Raw genomic sequence first — 26,842 nt, 5'->3', positions numbered from 1 at the left:
TCAAACAAAGAAGAGAACATTTACCCATAGCTTTGGTTTCTTCTCCCTTGGCATTCAGGATGGAGAATTTGAATTTTGCCCGAACTTCACTCTTTGGACAGCTAACCAGTAACAGGTAAAGTGACAGGTAATCTTTGCTTTCTTCATCTAACCCTTTTGGGTTTACTCTCAAACACCTGCCCAAAACAGATAGGGGGGAAAAATGTTGAAAACATCCATGCTTATAGGCTGGTAAAGTGATAGGAGAGAATTAGAACATCAGAATCAAGAGAGGGAGATGTTTAAAATATAAACAAGTTCAGGCCCCATAACTAGGAAATTCGGATTTAGTAGAATGACTACTTCAGAGCCACTTTTTTAGAGCAACCTGAGTCAACTAGAATCTGACAACGCATCCCTTACATCCCTGCCTCTTTCCTCATAATCTCCCAAGTCACTTCTACCCCCTAAAATATTTTAAAAGTCAGGATATTCTAATCCTCCATCTCAGGAGAGGCAGCCCCTAATTTTGTTGGGACTGTGGTGAAACCATGAAAAAAATGTCAACAAGCCCTTAAATATCACCTTGGGAAAGAAAAAAGTATTTGAGAGAAATATGTGAATAGTACCGAATCTTTTACAGATACTTTATCAATCTGGCAATAATATTATAAGATTAAAATAAAGGCGGTGGCACGGAGAAAGCACAGATAAAAGTAAACTCCGAGGGTACAGCTCCACGCTATATAGTCAGAGATGCCAATCTGTTACCAATGAATCAAAACAAAATTCAGACAGAATTTAATAGGTTCAACTGAGTTAAGTTGTAAATGTCAGTTGAACTGCATGTGGTTCAGATACAGCTTCTACCAGATAGGCCATATGCATCCCCAAGGCCTCGCCAGTGTTATGACACCTCTCACAAACAGGTGGCTCAATCCAATGCCTCTCTAGGGAGTGCATATGCCACTCATATCACTATACATTGTGTTGAAGATGTAGATTTAAATACGATGCCTATGAATAATCATTCTCTCTCAACATTTAGTTGTACACTGCTTAACCAGCTGGTTTGCTTAATAGTCAACACTTACACCAGATATGGATTATCTTTTATAACAATGGCCCTCTTTACTCATTTACATTACCCTACAGCCATTTGAATTTACAGATCCCTGATATACTCATTAAATTAATTCAACAATTACACAGCAAGCACCTATGGGTATCAAGCACAGTCGTAGACCCTGGGGAATTTTAAGTACAAAGTCCCTATCTCCAAGGACCTTACATTCTAGTCAATCTCCCCATAAAACCAAGCAAAACAGGCAACTTTTAGAAATATTTTTACAGCTAGATGTGTTCTTCCTCACCATTTCAGTTTATCATTGGCTCCTGATGAAAAGGTTGAGCTTTTAATGACTTCACCCATTTCCTCCCGGCAAAAGCTAAAGTTATTGATGGTCCACATGTAGGAGAATTTCACTACCTTGATCTGTTGATAGAAAACCAGGAATTAAATAAGTGGGTGACCTAAAAAACAGGCTGAAGATCAGATCATTGTTTCTGCTCCCTCCCTCTACATGATCCCAGACGAAGATTGCACTATTTGGCCAGCATGGAGGCTCAGCTTTTCTCTCACCGTAGGTCCCTCATCCACATTTTAAAAATGTATGTTTTTATTGACTTTAAGAGAGAGAAAGGAAGGGAGAGAAATAGAGATAGAAACATCGATGAGAGAAAAATATCGATCAGCTGCCTCCTGTATACCCCCTGTAGGAGACTGAGCCTGAAACCTGGGCATGTGCCACATGAGCCACACCGGCAGGGCCCTCATCCACGTTTTAAGAAGTCTCACAGTGACCAACTGCTTTCATAACTTTTCTCAGCTTCTGAGAAATACTGAATGGAAAGTAGGAAAAACATGGACAGGGTTGGGAAAGCAGATGACAATTGAGATGTTGATGCCACTACCTGGGTTGAAAATCTCAAACCTAGTTTCCTTTTGAGTTGCCCAACACAGGAACACATTTCCATCAAGGAGGATGTAAGTGGATCTAATTTCAGAGTCCCCCCTTTTAATCTCCAGTGAAAAATCGTGGCCTAGGGTATTCAGATTCCACTTGGAAAACCAAGGAATGGAAAGCTGACAAATATCTTATCTATCTACTATCTGGCAGTTATGTCCCTGAGAAAGCAGAAAACCCAATGTAGAAAGAAATCGTATTCCTTTTGCCCACCAAATCCTCCCAACATGCAAAGATTTACAGGGTGAAAACATAACTTACCTGTGTGTAGCACCAGCTCTCAGCTACAGGGCCACTCGACATTTCTGCCGGAGGTGGAGGACTTGGAACCCTTGACATCGCCAGTTTGAAGGTTAAACAAGATTTTCAAAGTCAGAGGACAAAGATTTCTGTTTTCTCTTCACCCTGGTTGACAGAAAAAGCAAAAGGATGTTTTAGATTAATGGCACATGATCCTACTATTTCAGTTTGACCTTCTAGTCTAGACAAAGACTAGAAACTTTGTCTCCTGCCTAGAATTCTCTACTCATATTATTCAAATAGCTACTTAGAAGTCCAATCCCAAACTTAAGTGTTAACCTCGGAGAAGATCGCCTATTCTAATATAGTCTCCTAATAACAATTACATCACCCTATTTTAATCCTCTGCACAATACTTAACGTTAGCTTACCGAATGAATTTACTCTATGGGTATATGAAGTACATCTATGGAAAGGCTGCCTGAAGAGGAGATAGCATAGTGAACCCCGCACACAACTATGCCACCAGCTCCTTCACCTGAGACACAAATACTCTACTCCTGAGGGGAAATGACCTTGTTACCTCTCTAACCACTGTCTCATCTTCTCGAATACTTTAGTACAAACTAATGAAAAGTAGGTTTCTATTCCTCAACCCATTGCTAGCTGCTCTCGTGAAGGGCAACATTTACCCCTTTCTTAGATGTGTTACTTTCTCTTTCTCTGCAGCAGAGATCCCTCCCCACTTATACCCCATCACTATTCAATTTTCCAGACTCTTCTCCTTGCTCTTGCCCTCTCTGTTCTATGATCATTCTTCAATCTCTTTTGTTGGATGCTCTTCCTTCACTATTGCTCCCCATGGTTTAATCCTCAGTCATTTTCTCAATCAACATTCTCTTTCATGGCGATTTTATCCATCCCAACAGTGTCAAATTTCTGCCTTGATAAAAATATTTCCTAAATCTCTCTAACTTTGACTTCTCTCATAAGGCTCAGACCATTTCAAATAACTGCTATATATCTTGGCAGGGTGTCCCAGTAGTAAATCAAATTCATTCAAAATTCTCCCCTCCAATGCCACTCAAAAAATTGGTGAATTAGGTTACAATTTTCTTAAGTATTACAAACAAAGCCAAACTGAAAAAATAAAGCTCCTTGCAATGCATGACAAAAAAATAATTTCATTAATATATGAATTGGTATATAAATTGTTTCTATAAAATCATTAAGAAAAAGGCCATATCTTGCAAAAATGCAAGGTATTTACTACCTTACAAAAATATCGTTCATAAAGAGAAGGAAGGAAGGAAGGAAGGGAGGGAGGGAGGGAGGGAAGAAGGAAGGAAGGAAGGGAGGGAGTCGCTCTAAAACATTTTACATCTATAAGACCTGCAGGAGGAAAGAAAAATCAACCAAACCATGAATGGGGATATGGGAACTCCCATACACTGTTGGTGAGAAAGTATATTTGGATGGGAATTTGGTCATATCTTGTGAAGTTGAGTATATGTGTACACTAAGGGTCAGTAATTCTACTTTTAACTATAATACTGCACCAGAATAGTGGTTCTCAAATTTTGTGTGTGTCAGAATCACCTAGAAAATGGTTACTGAGCTTCACCCTCAGAGTTTCTAATTCAGAGGTTTGGAATGAGCCTCTAAATTTGCATTTCTAACAAAGTTCCCAAATGATCCTGATATGCTGGTCCTGGAACCACATTTTGAGAACCACTGCCCTAGAGAAACTGCACGTGGGCACAAGAAGACATAGACAAGTGTATTCAATGTAGCATTGTGTATAACAATGAAAAAACTAGAAGCAAACTGAAAATCCATTCAAAGGAGAAGAGAAATAAATTGGGTTATCCATCCCATATAATAAAGAGGTAATATGCAAATTGACCCTCACACCATAACACATGGTGCACACGGTGGGGGTGGTGGCTGCTCTGCACGGCTTCCGCCAGGGCTCCTGTGGCCCTGCAGGGGCACGAGGGTCCTGGCGTCCACTTCGCACGTCTTCTGCTGGGGTCTCTGCGGCGCCACATGTGTGCCTGGAGGCGGGGCATTGCGGCAGCACTCCAGGACTTGGAGCCATCCTGCAGTGCGCTGGCCACACGGGGCGGGACTCCGGGACTTGGGGAGGTTCCATGATGCGGCGGGGGGGGGGAGGGCAGGGGGGGGCGTTCCTGGGTCTCCTGCGATTTTGCACGACGGGTCACTAGTATATATATAAAAGCTTAAATGACTGTAACAACCGGTCGCTATGACACGCACTGACCATCAGGGGGCAGATGCTCAATGCAGGAGCTGCCCCCTGGTGGTCAGTGTGCTCCCACAGCCAACCTCCCCTAGCTGGCCAACCTCCTGTGGTCCCTCTCTCCCCCAAACCCCCGGCCGGCCAACCTCCCGTGATCCCTCCCCCACCTCCCCCCTGCCCGGCCAGCCAACCTCCAGTGGTCCCTCCTTGTGGCCCCTTTCCCAAGGGGGCTGAGGGCCAGCTCCCTCCTCGGGGCCAGCGGCCAACCTCCCATGCTCTGTCCCTCCCCCCGGCCAGCAGGCCCTGATTGCCCTGCTGCCCACCTGCCACGGTGGTGGCACAGTGGCAAGGGAAGGGGGGGAGGAGGCGGGGAACCACACAGTGGTGAGGCACCAACAATGGTGGCGTCAGCGTCCAGCGTCCATTCCTTCCGCATCTGGCCCAGCGACCGTTGCCTCCTCTCCAGGCAGGCCCTCATCAGCCTGGCCCTGATCGGCCCTGATTACTGGCGAGGCCTAGGGATCTCACCTGTGCACGAATTTCATATATTGGGCCTCTAGTTTCCATATAATGGGAAACTATATTTTATAATTAAAATTAATTAACTAGTTCTACAGCACCATGGAGATGAGATCAAACACAATGCTAATTAAAAAAGACAACTTTTGTAATGCTATGTATAGTACATTATTTATACAAATTTAAGATGATATATTATCTACAGGTGTATGCATGCAGAAGTTAAAAAAAAAAAAAGACACAAGGGAGAACCAAGATGGCGGCATAAGGTATATGCCTGTACGTGCTGCCTCTCACAACCACACCAAAACTACAACTAAAAGACAAAACGGCTATCATCCAGAACCACGGGAAAGCTGGCTGAGTGGAAGTTCTACAACTAGAAGGAAAGAAAAAAGCACACTGAGACTGGGAGGAGGTGTGGAGGCGCCAAGAACGGAGGTACGGAGGCACGTGAAATGGGCTGGCAACTGGGTGCGCTGTTTTTTTCAATTGGAAGGGAAATACAAGCTCCCGACTGCTCTGAACTCCAGTTTCCGGCGAGACTCTGGGGACCCAGACTCCTACGGGGAGAAACTGGATTGTCTGGCACCGGGTCAGAAAGTGAGGGTGGCTTTCTCGCAGAGGTGCCCGCAGCGATCATTGTTCCTGCGTGGGGGCGCACGACGCAGGGATGTGGAGACGCGGAGATGGCTGACTGGCAGCCATCGCTGTTTGCTCCGCCCTGGTGATTCCCTGAGACCCCGCCCAACCCAATTTACAACCCCACCCAAGCTGTGCGCTGCTGCTTTTGCATATGAATGGCCTGACCTTTCGCAGCCTAACCTAACAAACTGCAGCTGGGTCAGAGAGCTCCAAAACTTCCAAACTCCAAACAAAGAGGCGAAATCTGCAGATCTCCCTGTAGCTCCTGCTGGGTGGCCTCAGGCAGTGGCTGACTTTGCACCTCTTTGGAGATCCAAGAGCCAGTGTACCAGTGGTCAGATATGAGATTTCAACTCCTCACATCCATAAGTGACACACTCAAGAGGCAGACTCAGTGAGCACCAAAGCCCCACTGAAGCAAGTCCTGCCCCATAAGCGTGTCTCCAGCACAGCAGTTCTTCCACTATAGGCACAGCAGGTCCTCACAGCCAATTGGCCTAGAGGTCAATTCCTCCCAGTAATACCAACAGCAATCAAGGCTTAACTACAAGACTGTGCACACGGCCCACAAAGGGGTGCACCAAGAGTGTCCACCTCAGGTGATTGGGGAGGCTGAGCCACTGGGCCCTATAGGACACCTACCACACAAAGCCACTCTATTAACACAAGGAAGCAGCCAAAATGCGGAGACAAAAAAACAGGTGACGAATGAAAGAAATGGAGGAAAGCAAACTACTGGATATAGAGTTCAAAACTACACTAATAAGTTTACTCAAGAATCTTCTAGAAACCTCCAAGGAACTTAGTGAGACCTCCGAGGAACTTAGTGATACCTTCAAGGATCTTAATAAGAATGCCAAAAAAATGAAAAAGGACCAGTCAGAAATTAAGCATACACTGTTTGAAATAAAGAATAATATACAGAAATTCAACAGTAGACTAGAGGATCGCAAGAATCAAATCAAAGATTTGAAATACAAGGAAGCAAAAAACACCCAACCAGAAAAGCAAAAAGAATCCAAAAATATGAAGATAGTGTAAGGAGCCTCTGGGACAACTTCAAGTGTACCAACATCCGAATTATGGGGGTGCCAGAAGAAGAGAGAGAGCAAGATATTGAAAACCTATTAGAAGAAATAATGACAGAAAACTTCCCCTACCTGGTGAAAGAAATAGACTTACAAGTCCAGGAAGCGCAGAGAACCCCAAACAAGAGGAATCCAAAGAGGACCACACCAAGACACATCATAATTAAATGCCAAGGGCAAAAGACAAAGAGAGAATCTTAAAAGTGGCAAGAGAAAAAGTTAGTTACCTACAAGGGAATACCCATACGACTGTCAGCTGATTTCTGAACAGAAACTATGCAGGCCAGGAGGGAGTAGCAAGAAATATCCAAAGTGATGAATAGCAAGAACCTACAACCAAGATTACTCTACCCAGCAAAGCTATCATTTAGAATTGAAGGTCAGATAACAAGCTTCACAGACAAGAAAAAGCTAAAGGAGTTCATCACCACCAAACCAGGATTATATGAAATGCTGAAGGGTATTCTTTAAGAAGAGGAAGAAGAAGAAAAAGGTAAAGATAAAAATTATGAACAACAAAGTGACAATAAATACATATTTATCAACAAGTGAATCTAAAAATCAAGTCAATAAAAAAATCTGGTGAACAGAATAAACTGGTGAATATAATAGAATCAGGGGCATAGAAAGGGAGTGGACTGACAATTCTCGGGGGGAAGGGGGTGTAAGGGGTGCGGGAAGAGATTGGACAAAAATCTTACACCTATGGATGAGGACAGTGGCGGTGGGTAAGGGTATGGGGTGGGGTGGGAACTGGGTGGAGGGGAGGTATGGGGGGAAAAAAGAGGAACATCTGTAATAATCTCAACAATAAAGATTTATTTTTAAAAAAAAAAGACAAGCTGTGCATCAGATTCATGATAGGAGACCAAGGGAGAACAATGAGGCTGGGAAAATAAGGCATTTCAAGTTGATCTCTCATATATCTTTAAAAACAAGGATGATCTGAGGCAAATATGACAATACAAATGACTGTGAGATTTGGGATGATAACTATTTGAGTGTGTATTATTCTTTGTACTGTTCTGCTTTATTTTTTTTAATATATTGTATTAATTGTAGGAATAAAGTAAGGATGTGTTCCATTATATCACACACTATCTGGTTTATAATACCCAAGAAAGAAATTTCTTTCCTGAATACTGGTTTGTTTTTAGCTATGGACAGACAATATGAATCTTATTATGTTGTCCTCTTTGCTTGGCTACTAAAACGCCCTGAGACAAATTTGTGACCTATCTTTTGAAACTATAGGTTATTCTATATGCTATATTTTATACAGATTTAAATGCTCATTCTATAATAGCTTTATTATTTACTTAACATTGTTATTCCCTTTACTGTAATTCCTTCAACTGATTATTCTTTTCTATTAAGTGATTTTGGAAACTGCCTCAAAGCATTTGGAAAAATAGGTATAAATGAATTACAAAAAAATAAATCACTCAACTCATACACAGTCACTGACACTTATGTAATAACTAGAGGCCCAATACACAAAAATTCATGCAAAAGTAGGCCTTCCTTCACCCAGCTGTCGGCATCGGCTTCCCTCCAGCACCCGGGACCCGGGCTGCTTCCCTCCTCTGGCCACCTGCAGGCACCTGGGACCAGGCTGGCTTCCCTCGGGCCACCCGCTGGCTTCCCTCCAGCCCCGGCTTTGTCAGGAAGGACATCCGGAATGACGCCTGGAAGACAGCTGGTCTAATTAGCATACTGCCCTTTTATTACTATAGATCATGGAGGAGGAGTTATTGCCCTCAGAGAGTAATACCATTGGTCTGACCAGAGTCCCCACTGGTTTTAAACACTATTCTATAGGCATTTACAACTAAAGCATCCCATATAATCAGAGATGGAGTTAACAATCTTAAACATGATGTACTATTTCACTTAAGCTAGCAAACTAAGCATTGCATTGGCATTTGAGCCTCCTTGGTTGGTGCAATTCCTGATTCCATGAAAACATCAAGAAAAGAGACCAAATGCTATACTGGATCACCTATGATCAAAGTAGGCTTGCACTTGAGGGAAAACACATTGTCACAGAACTGTTTGTCTAGCAATGAGTAAATCACCATAAAGCAGTTTTACAAATCCCAGTTACCATTACTGCCAGTAGAGGCCAGAATGAAATTTCAAAATCTTAAAAGATGTAAAATTTATATGTTAGTTAAGAGCATAAAATGTGGCTCTAGAGGTGTGGGGTGCAGGCTCAGCTCTATCCTGAACAATTATAACATACTAATTTGAGTTTATCTTGAAGTTTTAAAAATAGTTCCAATTTATCTAATAATTAACAACTTAAGAATCCTCTAGGTCTAAGAAAAGTACAAATTTTAAAACCTGTTTATTTTAATGGCTTAATTGTTGCTATTGAACCATGGTCCATTATTACAACCAGAAAAAAAATACTTTAGTCTTGGCCATTTTTTTTTTCTTTTTTGCTTCTAACTCATTTTGTAGCCAAGTCTTTTATTGTTGTTGTGTTTTTTTAATAATATCACCTTTCTTCCAATTTTTAAAAAATGTCCAACCTGGTAGCTAAAAGAACTGCAGAATCAGCCTTAGACTCTGAGGAGCTCTAACCACACAACCTGCTGAGAGGGAAATTGACTAGGATAGCACAAGTCTAATTAATTTCACTCATAGCAGGCACCATGGGCGAAGTGTTGATCAGCAAAGCAGCCTGGTGTTACATGAACTCTCTAGCACTTTACGCCAACTACTGCAGATACCCAGCAGAAAAACAATTTTAGAAAAGAGGAGGTCTATTTGAGGGTCATGGTTTGAGAACCTTTGTAGGAGACAACTAGCACCAAAATATATTGTTCCCAACTTCAAACAAGTTAGGACAAACTTTCAAGTTCTCAAATAAGAAATTTATTCTCCAAAGCTTAGCAAAACTTCCCAGTATGTTGACAACTCTGAGGCTGAACATATCTGTTACATACCACCACTTATTTTTCTGTTCACTCTATTAAATCCTGACCTGTGAGGTTACACCTCTTCTGAGTAGACCAAGAAATATACTTAAAATACCTGTCAACTGTAATACTGCTCAAATTCCAATGAAGGTAATAATCAGATAGCAACTAATAACAATCTCTAACAGAATGTTTCCTAGCAGGTATTATGATGCAGATACTTTCACTGAACCTACACAGTGCACTTCTTTTCTGCCTTCTTTTACACTTATGAACACTTCTGTTGCCTCTAGTAAACTTTAAGTTCCTTAAAAGGAACTTGCAACTATTCCTTATATCCCCTTCACCACCTAGCAGGCTGCCTGGAACAAGGCGTTCAGCAAAAATACTTTGATGGCTGAAACATTTATCCAATTGCATTCAAGTCCATTAACTTTTCTGTTTTTTTCTTTCACATATCTCTAAAAGAGCGCTTTGAACAGTGCTGAGTATATTAGATTTGCAATGTAATGAAAATCATTAATTTGTTCTTTTGATTGAGTTATAAACAAAGCCCAAAACTCCTAGCCTGGCGCTCTCAAGTTTCAGCCCTGGTAAAGTGAATTTTTCATCCAGTATTAAGTATATCTTCATTCTACATGGAGAAAAGGATTGGCTATCATTTCTTTCATTCTGAAGACAAAAATCAGTAATCTGAATTAAACTCTTACATAACCAGGATTCTTTCAGGATACAACAGGGGAAAGTGTTGCAATAGTTTAACCTGCAGTATACACAGAGCTAGGCTAGCACACTCTCTGATAAGTGTTAGACAATTTATACAGTTATTTTTATCTTTCTTTTATTCTCTACAAGCATTCGTCCATCTTCAATCTAATCTAATCATTCAGAGAATTTTTTTTAACAAACTAAAACAGGCATAATCTACACGTGATATCTATGCATTAGCCTTCTACCCATCAGCCTTTAAATTACAGAATTGATTGTGGATATATCAGATTGATCCATGTAATTGTTCAGTAGGCTGAAAATAGCCAAATATGGGCAATTTCATGTGGTTCAACATAATACACAAACATGCACAAGTTAGATGGCTGGGAACATAGCTTCTTGTCAAAGAATGGTTTGTTAGGGACTTTTTTAAAGCCTGTCACTTTTTTTTCTTTTGGTTTAAAGACTTGTACAGTTTCCAAGTAAGGAAAAACCCAATGTCATAACTATTTTAAACCTGAGAGACGTTTGCATTTTCAAAACAGAAGAAGCCAAAAAGATTGTTGACAATTAAGGGAAGGAGAGAGGAAGGGGGCGCGGGGGAGAAGAAACTAAACTATAAAAAGATTTGAGTATACTCATTTTTGCGAAACTGATGTGACTTCAAAGGAGGGTTTGTGTTTCTTCTGTTACAGTGTCTTCAATCATATACAGCCCAGGAAGTAATAACTTCTTTCTCATAACCCCAAGGACAGATTATTATAGGTCATACTGACTTTCTCTGTTGCAACATTTGAATGACTTTTGAATATTTATTATAGGTAAACTTTTTTTTTAGTTCAATCTAGTATAACCAAATACTAAATGCACTTTTTTAAAATTTAGAGATACTTCTTAAAATAAAACTAAGAGTCATCAAAGAGAGACCTCAATCAGCAAAGGAAAGATTTGGTTTCTCTTATGTCCCTTATCATGGTCTTTATAAAATCTGTAAGTTAGCCCTGGCTGGTGTGCTCAGCGGTTAGAACATTGGCCCGTGCATGGAAGGGTCATGGGTTCAATTCCCAGTCAAGGGCATGTACCTGGGTTGCAGGTTCAATCCCTGCCTTGGTCCAGGCACATTCAGGAGGCAACCAATCAATGTGTCTCTCTCACATTGATGTTTCTTTCTCTCTCCTTCTCCCCTTCCTCCTTCCCTCTTCCACTCTATCTAAAAATCAATGGAAAAAACATCCTAAAGTGAGGATGAACAACAACACAATTTATAAGTTAAAGATAGCTGCTTTCTAAAAAAATTGAGATATAAGCTGACATATAACACTGTTTGTTTTTGAAATCTTTAAGAGGTATTTAGTATTAAGTGAATCTAAAGATCAATGCGAAAAAAGTCAACAGCCATGGGCATGCCAGAACTGGTTTGGCTCAGTGGATAGAGCGTCGGCCTGCGGACTCAAGGGTCCCAGGTTCGATTCCGGTCAAGGGCATGTACCTTAGTTCCGGGCACATCCCCAGTGGGGGGCGTGCAGGAGGCAGCTGATCAATGTTTCTCTCTCATTGATGTTTCTGGCTCTCTATCTCTCTCCCTTCCTCTCTGTAAAAAATCAATAAAATATATTTTTAAAAATGGGCAAAGAACAGCCAATAGTTTATAGGAATGTTAATACCAATGGTTCTTAAATATGTGAAAATATGTTCAACTTTCACTCATAATAAGATAAATGCAAATTAAACTGCACATTGATTCACCCAGTGAGTTTGCAAAGATCAAAATGTCTGATAATACTTGTCCAGGGTAAGAAGAACATTTCTGATTAGAGCATAAATTGTTACAATCTCCATCAAGAGAAATGTATATCAGAATGAATAAAAAATGCATATATTCTTTGATTCAGCAATTCCACTTCTAGAAATTTAACCCACTATATGATAAACATGATAAATATAAAATTTTTCTCACTATAACACTATTTGTAATCACAAAATAATAGAAATAACCTAAAAATCTATGAACAGGGGATTAAATTATGATACAGACAATGTAATAAGCATCTGTTTTTAATAAAAAGGAATGAGAGCCCTAGCTGGTTTGGCTCAGTGGATAGAGCATTGGCCCTCAGACTGAAGGGTTCAGGTTTGATTCCACTCAAGAGCATGTACCTTGGTTTCAAGCTTGATCCCCGGGCCTGGTTGGGGTGTGTGTAGGAGGCAACTCATTGATGTTTCTTTCTCTGTCTCTCCCCTTCCCTTCCACTCTCTCTAAAAATCAATGGAAAAAATATCCTCAGGTAAGGATTAACAAAAAAATAAAAAATTTTAAAAAGGAAGGAGAAAGCTCTTTCTATTTAAAGGGGCAAAGCTATTTGTTTTCACATATATTTTTAAAAGATATATATATGTAAAGCTAGAGACACTGGTTACTTTCAAGGAAAGAAACTGGGTACTTGGTTGGGAAGAATTTCCATTGTATTCCCTTTTGTACTTTCTGAATTTTTAACTATGTGACTATATTACCTTTTCAAATAATAAGTAAAAAATTTTAAAGGAATAAGCAGCATTTACAAATAATTTTTCTAAGTTATGAGACGGCTTCTAAATCTGACGCTCATGAGAAATAAGACAGGAATTCTTCAGTGGCTTCCCCTGCTATCCGAATAAAATGTACCTTCTGTCATCACAGCCAAGGCCTCATTGCACCTCCTTGACCTCATCTAACACTTAGCCTTCTCAAGCACCATGCCAGCCACTCAGGCCATTAATTCTATTTGGTGAACACACCAGACTCTTTCCTCTACCTGAAAAGCTCTTTCTTCCCTCGGTTCTTTTCATAGCTGGCTCCCTCTTGTCTTTTAGATATTCTATCAAATGTAATATCCTGAGAGGTCTTCTCTGACCATCTGATCTAAAGCCCACTTCTAGTCCATCCCTTTCTTCATATTACCCTATTTTATTTTGTTCTTTATTACCACCATCTGAAATTATTGTTTTAATTTTTTTTACTTGTCTATTGTCTTCCCCACTAGAAGTTAAGCTCAATGAGAGAAGAGCATCCCCCATGTGCCTAATGGTATAGTAGGCACTCAATAAATATTTGTTCCTGGCAAGTGTGGCTCAATGGTTGAGCATCAACCCACGCACTGAGAGGTCCCCGGTTTGATTCCTATTCAGGGCACATGCCCGGGTTGCAGGCTCTATCTCAGGTGAGGGTTATGCAGAAGGCAGCCGATCATCGCTTTCATCAATGTTTCTATCTCTCTCTCCGTTTCCCTTCTTCTCTCTCTAAAATCAATAGAAACATATTAAAAAGTAAATAAATATTTGTTAATAAAATTGTTGCTGAATAACTAGACTCTGTCTTGAAATCCTAGCTTTTCCTTAACAAGCTCTAGTTAAAATGTTAAAGTTTGGGAGTTGCTGAATGAGTAACAGCATAGGAACCCAGGCATACTTTCAAAACAACAGAACATTAAACAAAGAAAATTATCAGTTGATCTCACACCAATTTTAAAGAAGTAATACATTCCAAAAACTACACTCTTCTTTGATTAAAAAAATCTAAGATTTTTAATTATGTAAATATATAAAAAATATATGTACACACACATAAATACATACCAATGGTTCTTAAATATGTGAAAATATGTTCAACTTTCACTCATAGTAAGATAAATGCAAATTAAAGTTACATACATAGATATGTAACTTTTTCCTATACCAGACTAAGATGTAGAACATACTTTCTGCCACTACCAAATATTTATCTAATTAAGAGTTGAATTGCTCTTGCAACTGTTGTATATAAGAAAAACTCAGAAACAAGCATAGTATTATGTATGCATGTCAATACCTTTAAGATCTTCCCAGTTTATAGATATCTTTTAGACAAGCATAGAATCTAAAATGATTGTGAGGATCAGATACGCTTTTGTACCTGAAATGGTTATTTTTCCTTCTTCTCCTCAATCTAAGCGTTATAAGATAGAGTTTTATGGACTAGCCTGGCTAGTAAGGCTCATCCGGACAAAGTCAGAATGAACAAGAAGGTACATGAATTTCAACTCATAGAAAGTAGTGAGATAACCAACAAATGCTTCCACTGACTCCCAAGCCTCAGTGTGTGCTGGCTGTTTACAGTCGTACTGCCCTTTTCTAAGGTTATAAATAACTACAAAGTGTCCCTGTCCCCAAGGAGACCTTAGCAGCCAGCTCAAAGGTTAAAATATGGAATAATTTTCATTTTGGATGCAACTTTTCCAGGTAGCAAAATAATCAAAGAGCAAAAAAATGTATTGCCAATTTAAGTTAAGGTCTGGGGAATCATTCCCTTCCACTGAAAACTATCCATTATGTGAGAGTTGTTGACATAGACATATTAGCCTAATTCTCTACCCCCAAAATATGTCCAGGGGCAATGCAATGCATGCTCTGCTCCACATGCAGAGGCCTCTCCTGGAAAGAGACAGGCAGATGCCACTCAATAGTCTTGTAGAATTATGTCTCCTTAGACCTTAAAAAGACTTTTTGAGTTTTGTTTTTGCTTTTAATTTAAATACAAATTACTATTGACCTAAATACATCTACAAAACAACAATGAAAGAAAAATATCCTGTCTCCACTTGGATGGAGGACACAGCAGAATAAACCATGGCTACAATAACCACAAATTTCACAAGACCTGGCTTAAAACCTCAGGTGCTGCTCTTAATTAGAACCCTGCTAGGAAAAAGAAAAACTCCTCCAACTGCTTTTTTAAAAAGGCAGATAGGGTTCATCAGATTAAGCTTCTCCACACATTACTTTCAAAATCCATCATTTGGGAGATGTCTGAAATGGAACGACATGAATCCAAATCAGCAAACAAATCTGATTATAACAGGGCTATTTCACTTCAAAGTGGATCTCAGTTCCAAAGGAAAACACCTTTAGAAATGAAGTTGGGTAGGCAAAACTAAACAATCAGCAACTCCAATCTTTTCACAAATTATAACAGCATGTTAATTCAACAGAATGGCCTGGGCGAAAATCTCTAAGGCCACAAAGAGCAAAGTTAGAAAAGATGAAGATTTTAACACATCCCACATGTTATCAAAGATTTCTCCTCTAGGTTGAGAAAATTTATTCTAAAACAAGAGCTGGAACAGAATTATTAAAATTAAAGAAGCGGTGGAAAGGGGGAAGGAGGGAAAGGAGGGGGAGAAGTGAGAGGGAGAAAGAAAACCTTATGGTTAAGAAGATTCTATTTATATATTAACTAGAGGCCCGGTGCACAAAATTTGTGCACTCGGGGGGGAGAGGGGGTCTCTCAGCCCGTCCTGTGCCCTCTCGCAGTCTGGGACCCCTCAGGAGATAATGACCTGCTGGCTTAGGCCTGCTCCCGGGTGGCAGAGGGCAGGCCCAATCCCTAGGTGCAGCCCCTGGTCAGGCCCAGAGCAGGGCCAATTGGGGAGTTGGGGCGCCGCCCCCTGTCATGCACAGAGCAGGGCGGATCGGGAGGTTGTGATGCCACCCCTAGTCACGCTCAGGGTACAGCTGATTGGGGGATTGGGGCACCGCCACCTGTCACACTCAAGGCAGGGTCGATAGGGAAGTTGCGGTGCCACCCCCTGTCACACACAGAGCAGGGCCGATCAGGGGGTTGAGGAGCTCCCCACTGTCATGCACAGAGCAGGGCCCATCACGGGGTTGAGGAGCTCCCCCCTGTCATGCACAGAGCAGGGCCCATCAGGGGGGTTGGGGCACCGCCCCTGTCACACACAGAGCAGGGCCGATCAGGGGGTTGAGGAGCTCCCCCCTGTCATGCACAGAGCAGGGCCCATCAGGGGAGTTGGGGTACCACCCCCTGTCACACACACAGCAGGGTGGATCAGGGGGTTGGGGTGCCGCCCTCTATCACCCACAGAGCAGGGCTGATCAGGGGCTTGGGGCGCCGCCACTGTCACACTCAGGGCAGGGCCGATGGGAAGGTTATGGCTCTACCCCATCACACACAGAGCAGGGCCCGTGGGGGAGGGGGGGGAGTTGGGGCGCCACACCCTGTCACACACAGAGCCGCAGGGCGATCAGGGGGTTGGGGAGCTCCCCCCTATCAGGCACAGAGCAGGGCTGATCAGGGGGTTTGGGCACTGCCCCCTGTCACGCTGATCCCGGTGCCAGGAGGCCTCGCTGCTCTGCTGATCCCGGTGCCGGGAGGCATATTACCCTTTTACTATATAGAATAGAGGCCTGGTGCACGAGTGGGGGCCAGCTGGTTTGCCCTGAAGGGTGTCCTGAATCAGGGTGGGGGGTCCCCACTGGGGTGCCTGGCCAGTCTGGGTGAGGGGCTGAGGGCCATTTTCAGGCTGGCGGGTGACTAAAGCTCCCAACCACTCCTTTTTTTCTTTTTTTTTTTTATTCTGGGCCAGCTTTAGCTCTGAGGCTTGGCTCCAATTCTTAGGCCTCGGCTGCTGAAAGCAGGTATCTGGTTTGTTTGGGTTCTATAATCGATACACTGTTTCAACTCCAGCTCTGAGATCCCGGCTGGCTGAAAGCAGGTTTCTTGGGTTTTGTTTAGCTTCTATATTTATAACAATGTTTCAAACTGCAAGCTCAGAGGCCGGCAACCGCAGGCGGGGAACGTTGGAGTCCTCCGTCACTGAAGCAAGCAAGCCTCATGTTCGCTTGAAGCTGCCTGGCTGCCGGCCGCCATCTTGGCTGGCAGTTAATTTGCATATCGCCCTGATTAACCAATGGGAAGGGTAGTGGAGGTACAGGTAATTACCATGTTTCTCTTTTATTAGATAGGATTATATTCCCAAAGATTGTTTTGAGATTTGAAAGGTTTTTCACTCTTTCCCTTCCACTACAACTATGAGGAACCTTATAAAATCCAAATAGTAAACAGATGAAAGGCTTGGCCCTAATACAGTTCAAGTGTGTCCAATCTACAAGGACCTCAAAAACTAAAGAGTCATTTTATGAAACAAATAGGGAGAGGTTGCATAACCCACAGGGTCCTCTAGCCTTTATAGAAGCCAAATTCAACATGTGGTTCTCTTTGGCCATCTATACTTTAGCCAAGTCATTTAAAAATATTTCTTACTAACACAATTTGGCTATAGAAAGGGCCCAAAGAATGCATATTAAAGAAGAAAGGCTAAGTTAGTCTTAAGGTATACAATTTGGAATAAGTTCATTAACTTAGAAGCTGAAAAGGCTCACTATGCTCCAGAGGTTTGGTATATTTACTACATGGGCAATCAATTTCCTTCAGCATTAACTAATGTAATACTATCTAGTTTAAAGACATTTTTAATGGAATTCAGTATTTTCTGGAGCTACCTCTTTATGAGAGACACCTAGACCTCCCTCTAACTATAAGAGACTGAGGTATACATATGCTTTCATCTTCTCCTTTAACTATGGCCTTAACTAAAGAAATCTGATGACTGTTTACATGAACCCATGCTCCTTGCATAGCAAATATTGGCAGAACATAAATTCTCTCTTATTCTAAAGTTATGAAAATAAGTCCATTTCTATGTAAATGGTAAGGTTCTAACCAAACTAAATGGAACAAAGGATGGGCAGGAAGTTCTCAGCTTTAAAAGTTCATTCCAAAATTCATGACACAAGGAAAAAGTGAAACCACACAGGCAGACAAAACAAGGGAAAGTTAGACAGAATGTCTGCTTTAACAGAATTTCTTGCCTCCCTAAGATTTGTGTCAGAATTTAGATTAACAAGCAATAACACCTGTTTTACCCACTAAAACACTGTAAAAACATACTTAAGCATTTGAGGCAAGAATCTCATACCACAAAGTAAAAATTTTAAGATGCTAGCCAGAATGATAGAAAGATTTTTTTAAAGTTACCCACAAAGAGATGGGTTCTAAGGGTACATACAACAAAGGCAATCTGCTCAACATCAAACTCCTTTTACAGAGTAAAATGAAACCCATGAATTGCTTTAAGGTACCTCCTTTTCTAAACTGCAATTCTAATTTCCCTGAAGATCTTTTCTAGGGAGAAACAATCTTACTCTAAGGTTTCAAAATCATGCATTATCAACTGTTGATTAAAATTTTAAATCCAAACATCTTTTCTCTTTTCCACCATCATTATATAGCCCAATCCTATCTGTATAAAATAGTCACCAGAAGAATAACTCTAGTTTACTCCAGGAATGAATATGTAGAATAAAACTTATTTTGAGGGCACTTATAAAAGGGTTTCTTTCACAGTTTGTTATGCTCGTGTTTTTTTTTTTTAAATATCACCCTACCTGCTTACTTTCTATGACTTCCAACTTTACATACCATTTGCACTGAAATGAAACAGTAGATTGATTGCACTCAAGATGTGCATTTTTTAAAGTCATGGTAAATATTTCTATGCATTTCATTCCACTTTTTTCTTCATCTTAAACTATATTTAAAATAAAACTATATGAAAACTCACCAAGTTAAGTCAGTAGTAGGAAGACCAATTTGTCTTGTCTAACAGGAAATCTCTGTTGGAAATAGAGATGATGAATCAGACTTAACTAGATTCTGAATCTCAGACAAGTGCTTACTTTGGCTATTTTGCAATGGGGAAATCTTACAAAAGGAGGTGTACAGTTGCTAGGATTTACAAGTCAAATTACCATTCTTATATCTGTGGTCCTGAGTGCTCTATTTTTTTTTAGTGATCTTTCAAAACGATAATACTTAGAAATTAAAGTCAGGAAAATCCAAAGCTAATTATTCTAATGAACTGGCCTATGAATGGAGCAAAATGAAATAAGTGGCTTGCCCCACAGTAACCTGAGAGGAGTGATCACTTTTGCCAGCTCCCTCACAAAATATTGAAAGAATTACTATGAAGTTTTTATGTAAAATACCCCTTAAAAAAGTGTTCTGTAGGTCAATTACACCAAAACAAGATGCATTTAAACAAAGCCGTGTTTCCTATGGTTTTGATAAACAGTTGTAACATTAGGTTCCTGTTGAAGACTGGTGAGATAACTTGGCTAAACACCATCATTGCACTACCTAATGATCTATCATATCCTACAAAGTGACTCAAAATAGAAACAGGAATAAGAGTGGGTGCAAAGCTTCAGGAGCCTCATGCAGTCATAAAATTCTGGTGCTATCTTCCCTTTTGCAGGAAAAGAAGTACTGCATATATTGGGGATAATTCCTTAAAAATGGCATCTTTTCCTGAAAATGTAAACATTATCTTTAACTGTTACACTGGTACAAATGAATTTCTCTTATTTTGGTTACTATCAGTAATGGAATGAGCCCTCACCAAAAATTGTCTTAAACTACTGATGTTAAAATAGGACAATCATGATGAGAAGATTTAAGAGTAGCAAGAGTCAGGCTGAATTCATTTATTTAATATTTACTGAACACCAACTGTGCAAGTCATTATTTGAGATGTAGTGGTTTCAAAACACACACACACATCCCCAAAAAAACACAGACAAGGTTCCTGATCTTCTGAGGGTATAGACAGATAACATGCCTTTATGACTTTATAAGTAACTACTCCTTAGGCAGAAGTTATCATCGAACTTAAATAAAAATGTTCTGAATATCTATGTTTCTTAAAGTCAAAACCTTTAGCCCTTGGCATGCGCGTTCTCTCTCTCTCTCTCTCTCTCTCTCTCTCTTCTCTCTCTCTCTGTTTTTTAAGTTTAAGGTTTTGGTTTCTCAGTTAATTTGCTAGAATGAACAGTTTTAGGCCCAAAGGATTAGCAAAATTTAAAGAGTCTGACAATACTGGTAAGGATTAGGAGGAATAGGGACACTCTCATACTCCTGGTAGGACAAATTAGTACAACCACTTTGGAAAAACGGTTTGTTATCTAATAAAACTAAAGATCCAGCAATTTCACTCTCAAATATGGCCCAGAGAAACTCCTCTTGCATATTTCCATCAGCACACATAAAAAAAAGAAGTTCATAATAGTAGTATTCATAACGGCCAAAAACATCATCAACCCTAGAATGGCTACATAAGTTGGGGTATGTTCAAATAATATGATGCTATATGGCAATGAAATTAAACTACAGTTCTACATAATGACATGGATGAAAGTTACAAACATACTATTTGTTCTGAAAGAAGACACAAAAGAACACTTACAGTATTATTCCATGTATATAAAGTTCAAAAGCAGACAAAATTAAGCTATATGGTTTGTAATGAAACCTAGATAGTAACATCACAAAGTAAGAATATCCTATATTATAAAGAGGTGACATGCAAATTGACTCTCATGCTGTAACACTGTCACAAGATGGCAGCACACACAGCGGGGGCGGGGCTGGCAGGCCCCAGCGGCCACTTTTCACTGCTTCTGCCGGGGTTTCCACAGCCCCGAGGCCGCTGCATGCGACCCGGAGGCAGGGCACCAGGGCGGCACTCCAGGACTCAGGGCCATCCCACAGCATGGGGGTGAGGGGGGGGGGTGGATATCCCAGGTCTCCCGCGATTTTGCCTAACAGGTCACTAGTAATTATCATAAATGTCACACTAGTCATACCTCTGAGCAAATGTATGGTTTATAAGCTAGGAGAGGCACACAGCAAGCTTCTTCAGGGTGTAGCAATGATATATTTCTAGGTCCTATTGGTGCTTATATAGGTACTTTTTTTATAATTAATCTTTATACAGTTATGTTTTGTTATTTCTCTATTATGTTTCATAATTAAAATGTTCAAAACATATGTTAAAACAATCCAAGAGTGTACATACAGTTGACCCTTGAACAACATGGTTTTGAATTGCATGGGTCCACTTATGAACAGAGTTTTTTCAAAAATACTACAGTATTTTTCCCCCGTTATTTTCTTAACATTTTTTCTCTTGCTTACTATAGCGTAATACAGTATATACACACATAACATGCAACATATGTATCCACTGACTATTATCGGTAAGGCCTCCAGTCAACAGTAGCCTATTAGTTTAATTTGGGGGAGTCAAAGTTATACATGGATTTTCAACTGCATGGGGGAATTGGTGCCCCTAAACCCTACACTGTTTAAGGGTCAACTATGTGTGTGTTTAAATTTTATTTACATATTTACTTACTAAATATATTTATTTAATACTTATTATAAATAATATATATTTACTTCTTCCAATGTCTAAGAGTAAATAAATGTCTTGCACAATACACCCTTGATTCCCCGCCCCCCCCACCCCAAGACAATTTAGGATGAGAACTGGGTAACAGAGCAGGGCCACCCAGAAATGAATACCTACAAACAGGCTTTCTTACTATACTTGCTTTCTTTGAATTTATATGTAATAACACCTAAGATCTGTATTTCAAGAAAATTTTCAATACAGACAAAAACATTTAAATCTATATATGTATGGCTACCCACAAGGAGCCATTACTGAATACCCAAAGTATTATAAGAAATAAACAAAAGCCTCTGAAAAAGCAAAGCCAGGATATAAGTATAGTTTGGTTTTACCGTTTTAGTTTAATTGTGGCCTGAAACCTCCAATGACTTCCCATCTCACTCCAAGTAAAAGCCAAAATCCTGACAATGGCTTAAAGCCCCAGCACAATCTGGACATCATTTCCTCTCCCGCCTCATCTCCAATCACATTCTCCTGAGCTCACTATGTTTCAGCCACACTGCCCTTCTTCACTCTTGTTCCTCAAACAGAATAGGCTCGTTCCTGTCTCGGGGCTTTGTACTTGGCCTTTCTCTACGACTCTTCCCTGAGATATTCTCTTGGCACACACCCTCACCATTGTTGGGTCTTTCTGTAATTGTCACCATCTCTGTGAGGCCTACCCTGACACACTTAAAAATATAATCCCTACCCCTATTGCCCCAATAGTACTCCTCCATTATTTTTTTCTATAGCACTTGAAGTCATCTACCTTATTGTAGTTGGAATGTAAGAAGGTAGACTCTTGTCTATTTTGCTGCTGCACCCGTCAGTGTCTGGCACATGGAAGACCAGAAATAAATACTTACTTAATAAATGATTGAATTAATTTCCTTTTCTTTTGGATTTCTATCCTTGAAAGATTAAACAATAATTCCATACACTCCAAAAAACAAAGTCCTCTTTCTATATGTCAAAATTAATAATAGCCCTAGCCGGTCTGGCTCAGTGGATGTAGCATCGGCCTGTGAACTGAAAGGTCCCAGGTTCGCTTCTGGTCAAGGGCACATGTTCGGGTTGTGGACTCGATCCCCAGTGGGGGACTTGCAGGAGGCAGCCGATCCATGATTCTCTCTCATCATGGATGTTTCTATCTCTCTCCCTCTTCCTTCCTTTCTGAAATCAATAAAAATATATTTTTTAAAATAAAGAATAAAGTTTGTTTTACTAACAAGTTTCAGATTTGTGTTCTTATTAATATTAATGAGTCACAGGTAAGATTTATATAAAGTTGATATAAATGAAATTATATTTCCCCTAACAAATGTGCAGTGCCTGTTTTAATGGCAATGCTGGGAGAGCCCAAAGACACAAGGACTCCCCTGAATTGCTGGTGCAGGTACACAATGGCATAATCACTGTGGGAACTGCCTGACAAGATACAGCATGAAGACTGAGTGATTGCTTCTTTTACCTATACTTTTTGTTGTTTTTCTGTTCTTTTTTTTTAATCTTTAAATTCTTTATTAGTTAAGGTATTACAAATGTGGCCGTGGCCGGTTTGGCTCAGTGGATAGAGCGTCGGCCTGCGGACTGAAGGGTCCCAGGTTTGGTTCCGGTCAGGGGCATGTACATTGGTTGCGGGCACATCCCCAGTGGGAGGTGTGCAGGAGGTGGCTGATCGATGTTTCTAGCTCTCTATCTCTCTTCCTTCCTCTCTGTGAAATATCAATAAAATATATATTTAAAAAAAAAAAAAGGTATTACAAATGTGTCCTCATCCCCCCCCCATTAACCCCCATCCCTCCCCCCCCCCCCCCCCCCTTGCGCCCCACTCATGCTCTCATCCCCCTGGTGTCCATGTCCATTGGTTTGGCTTATATGCATGCATACAAGTCCTTTGGTTGATCTCTTCCCCTTACCCCCACCCTCCCCTACTTTCCCTCTGGGGATTAATAGTCTGATAGCTGTTTCTCTGTCTTTGGATCTGTCCCTGTTCATCAATCTATGTTGTTCTCTATATTCCACAAATGAAAAAAAAAAAAAAAAAGCATGTTTTACTTTTATAGTCAGAAAAAAAAGGTTTTTAAAAATTTTGCAAATAAAATATTATTTCAAGAAATTCTTTACATTATATTTTTACTAACACAGAAACAATAAAGGCTCTTGTTGTATATCTAGATGAAACAGCCCAAGAAGGAAACTATAGTTAGAAAAAAAATTATTTTTGACTTAGGAACTACATTTTTATGAGTTTCCAGAGTAGAAGGGAAAACAAAACTCCATGGTGTTAGTATTCCATACAAGAATATAATTTTTTTCTAAAGAAATATTTAAAATAGGAACATTTCTACACAGCATAAAATGTGGGACTGATGTGATAAAAGTGCAGGTAAGGAACTCCATTCAAACAGTGATTACAATGGCATAAGGAGGACAATTCACTAAAGAAAGTCTACAGGGTGACAAGTTAAATTCGGAGTAAGCCTAGATCCAAAGGTTACTTTCCAACCAGAATAACCTGTGACCTGAACCATCTCCTAAGATAACAAATCTTAGAAAAAATAGACAGCCATCTCATGTTGTACAATTATATTTATTACTAAGATTTCCATTTTAAGTTTTATCAATTGTTTTTAAAAATATGTAGCACATAAATTCTTCTCAAATTCTTAAGATTGTTGATATATTCATGAGGTGAATCTACCATTAATATATATTCATATATGAGGTGGCTGCCCAAACTAGTTAAGGAATTCCTACTCAAATACTTGCAGCTGGCAGAGTGTATTATTAGAGAAGAGTAACAGTTTTCATTTGTAACACTTCAGCATTCCAACTGCTCAAAGCTCTGAATAGAATCCACCTTTAAGTGGGAGGGGAAATATGGAATATAAGAATTAAAAATATACTCAGCCTCACAATAATGAATAAAAGTATAGTGGATTAAAGACTCTAGAAAAAAATTATAAATGAAAAACACTGGTCATTGAAACATATGGTCCCAGATTAAAATTTACCTGTAATAATTCTAATCTAAGGTGAAGGTTTATATTTTTAAAATGCTTAAATTGGCTAAGAACACTCCAAGAACTCTTCATAAATATCGACCATGTTTGGATCACGATGAACTTATAAGGTGACAAAAGAATTGCATGAACTTGCCCTAGCTGGTTTGGCTCAGTGGATAGAGTGTCAGCCTGCAGACTGAAGGGTCCCAGGATTGATTCCAGTCAAGGGCACATACCGGGGTTGCGGGCTCGATCTCCAGTAAGGGCGCATGCAGGAGGCAGCCAATCAATGATTCTCTCTCATCACTGATGTTTCTATCTCTCTCCCTCTCCCTTCCTCTCTGAAATCAATAAAAATATATATATTTTTTAAAAGAATTGCATGAACTGGATTGGAGCTAGGCCTACATTTAGTGGGCAGAGAATATCCTAGGAGTTAAAAAAAAAAGTAATAAAAGAAAACATAGGGGGAGAAGGGGAAGCGGTAATTATAGACATCTATGAAAAACAGCTATTGGATATGAGACAATAAAATCACAAAATATTAACCAAATTTATCATATTCCAAAATGAATCCATAGGAAAAGAAATTTTCAGAGCCTCTGGCCCTAGTAAAAGAAGACTGTTGGGTGGTGGGCACACAGTGCAATATGCAGATCTTGTAACACAGAAATCCATACCTGAAACCTATATGATCCTATTAACCAATGTCACCCCAATAAATTTAATTTTTTAAAAAAAGATTTGCATTCCAAGTTGTGGAAGATTCTCCTCATTACTCCCTCTACTCAAATGATCCCTCCTTCTCTTCAAGGTGCTAGACCAAGTGGAAGAATTCACATAAAAAGATACTTAGAACAGAATCAAAACACCAAAGCAACAACAACCAAAAGAAGGAAGAAAAGGAGGAGTGAGAGGAGGAGAAAACCATAAGGGATATGTATGAGGTTTTTGTTCACTGGAGCTTTGTTTTTAATGGCAAAAAAATGAAAACAATTTATATATCCATCAAAGGGATTTGGGGAAACTGTGAAACAGTCTTATAGTGAAATAAAAATAAAACAGCTAAAATGAGGGACCTAGATCTGTATGTATTCAGATGAACAGATGTTGAAAAACAAGAATAAATGAAAAAAATGACTTCCATAGAATTTATTTATATATTTATACATACATTTATATATTTCACACACACTGCGCTGGAGGAATGCACACTGAATTTATGGTAACAGGTTGTCTCTGGGGAGCAAAGGTGGGAAAAAGAACTGAGCAAGTGAAAAAAAAGGGGGCTTCAGCTGAAGGTGTTTGTCACAATCTCTCTACTTGTTTGGTTTTTTGAAAAAACTTCAAAACCAATGAATTCAGAGGAAAAAGTAAATTAGAAAAGTTTTAAAAAATCGACATCAGAGCAATATTTCAAATAGACAATACTGCAATTGGAATCAAACAAACAAAATAAGCCAAAGAATTCAGTTCCTATCGTCTCAATAATGAAAAGTCCAGCTTTTGTTGGTAAAATATTTTCCCTGGTTGGGAATTACATAGCACTAGGGTTACTTGAAAAGGGAGAGAGTAAACAGACTGACTTCATATACTTCAGTAAAAAATTACATTTTAAATAAAAATAATACTACCATAGTAATCCAGGATATCTTCAGAGAGGCTATAAATCCTCATAAGGAACCATGTTTCCACAGAGTACCTTCTCTTTCCTTTCTAATCTTCTAACCGCTATAGAACCTCTGTTCTATTCTACCTTCTAAACCTTCTGTAGACTTGTCCTCCATCTTTCCCTAATTTTACTTATGCCCCTCTCTAAGGACCAATCCCTACTTCTTTAATCACTGCAAATTTTAATACCTATTTAAAAAAAACTTGAGACTTTCTGAAATGATTTAAGCTTTTTCTCTTCTTTCAAATATGTTTTTCCTCCCTATTCCTTTACTTTTTCCACCCCGACCTGTTTTTCCCCTTCCCATTCTCTTGCTGACCAATAGTTGCCTTCAACTGCTAGCAAGCCTCTGGCATGTTTATAAATTTCACTTCTTAAGGAAAAGATATTTCCAAGTAAACCAAACAAAATCGCACTCCACAGCCCAAAGGTCAAGTAAAGGGGGAAAAAAATTAAAGTAAAAAATACTAACCATATTTTCCTGCCTTTCATGTTGACATTATGGCTAGGGATAAAGTTCTAACTACCTAATGGAAGAGCAAAACCAAACTTGCTTGTACATTTTATCATTTTTATAGCATTTAAAAGTATCTGGAATCCTCTGTTTCACAAGGCACCTGGGTTAATAATAATAAAGCCACGTAGAACAGGTATG

At 39.7% G+C, this 26,842-nt stretch overlaps 1 protein-coding gene across 4 annotated transcripts in view; it reads right to left on the bottom strand.

The window, feature by feature from the left end:
* Window positions 1-26,842, bottom strand: part of SPOP (speckle type BTB/POZ protein) — a 75,575-nt gene that overhangs the window by 17,225 nt on the left and 31,508 nt on the right. For 2 of the 4 annotated variants that reach the window (XM_070393006.1, XM_070393004.1), the window contains 4 exons: window positions 18,835-18,886; window positions 2,268-2,411; window positions 1,353-1,474; window positions 25-176 (listed from right to left, as the gene is read on the bottom strand). In XM_070393006.1, coding sequence (XP_070249107.1) covers window positions 25-176; window positions 1,353-1,474; window positions 2,268-2,345 — 352 coding nt within the window. In that variant the 5' untranslated portion in view covers window positions 2,346-2,411; window positions 18,835-18,886. The remainder of the gene's footprint in view (window positions 1-24; window positions 177-1,352; window positions 1,475-2,267; window positions 2,412-18,834; window positions 18,887-26,842) is intronic. The other 2 variants (XM_070393008.1, XM_070393007.1) reach the window with 1 other exon arrangement.

Source organism: Myotis yumanensis, unplaced genomic scaffold (genome assembly GCF_028538775.1).
Source record: "Myotis yumanensis isolate MYYU_CA2020_CCGP unplaced genomic scaffold, mMyoYum1.0.hap1 SCAF_16, whole genome shotgun sequence".
In the NCBI taxonomy this organism is placed as follows: Eukaryota; Metazoa; Chordata; class Mammalia; order Chiroptera; family Vespertilionidae; genus Myotis; species Myotis yumanensis.
Note: the sequence above shows the minus strand (reverse complement) of the source record. Positions and strands in the feature narration are given on the sequence as shown.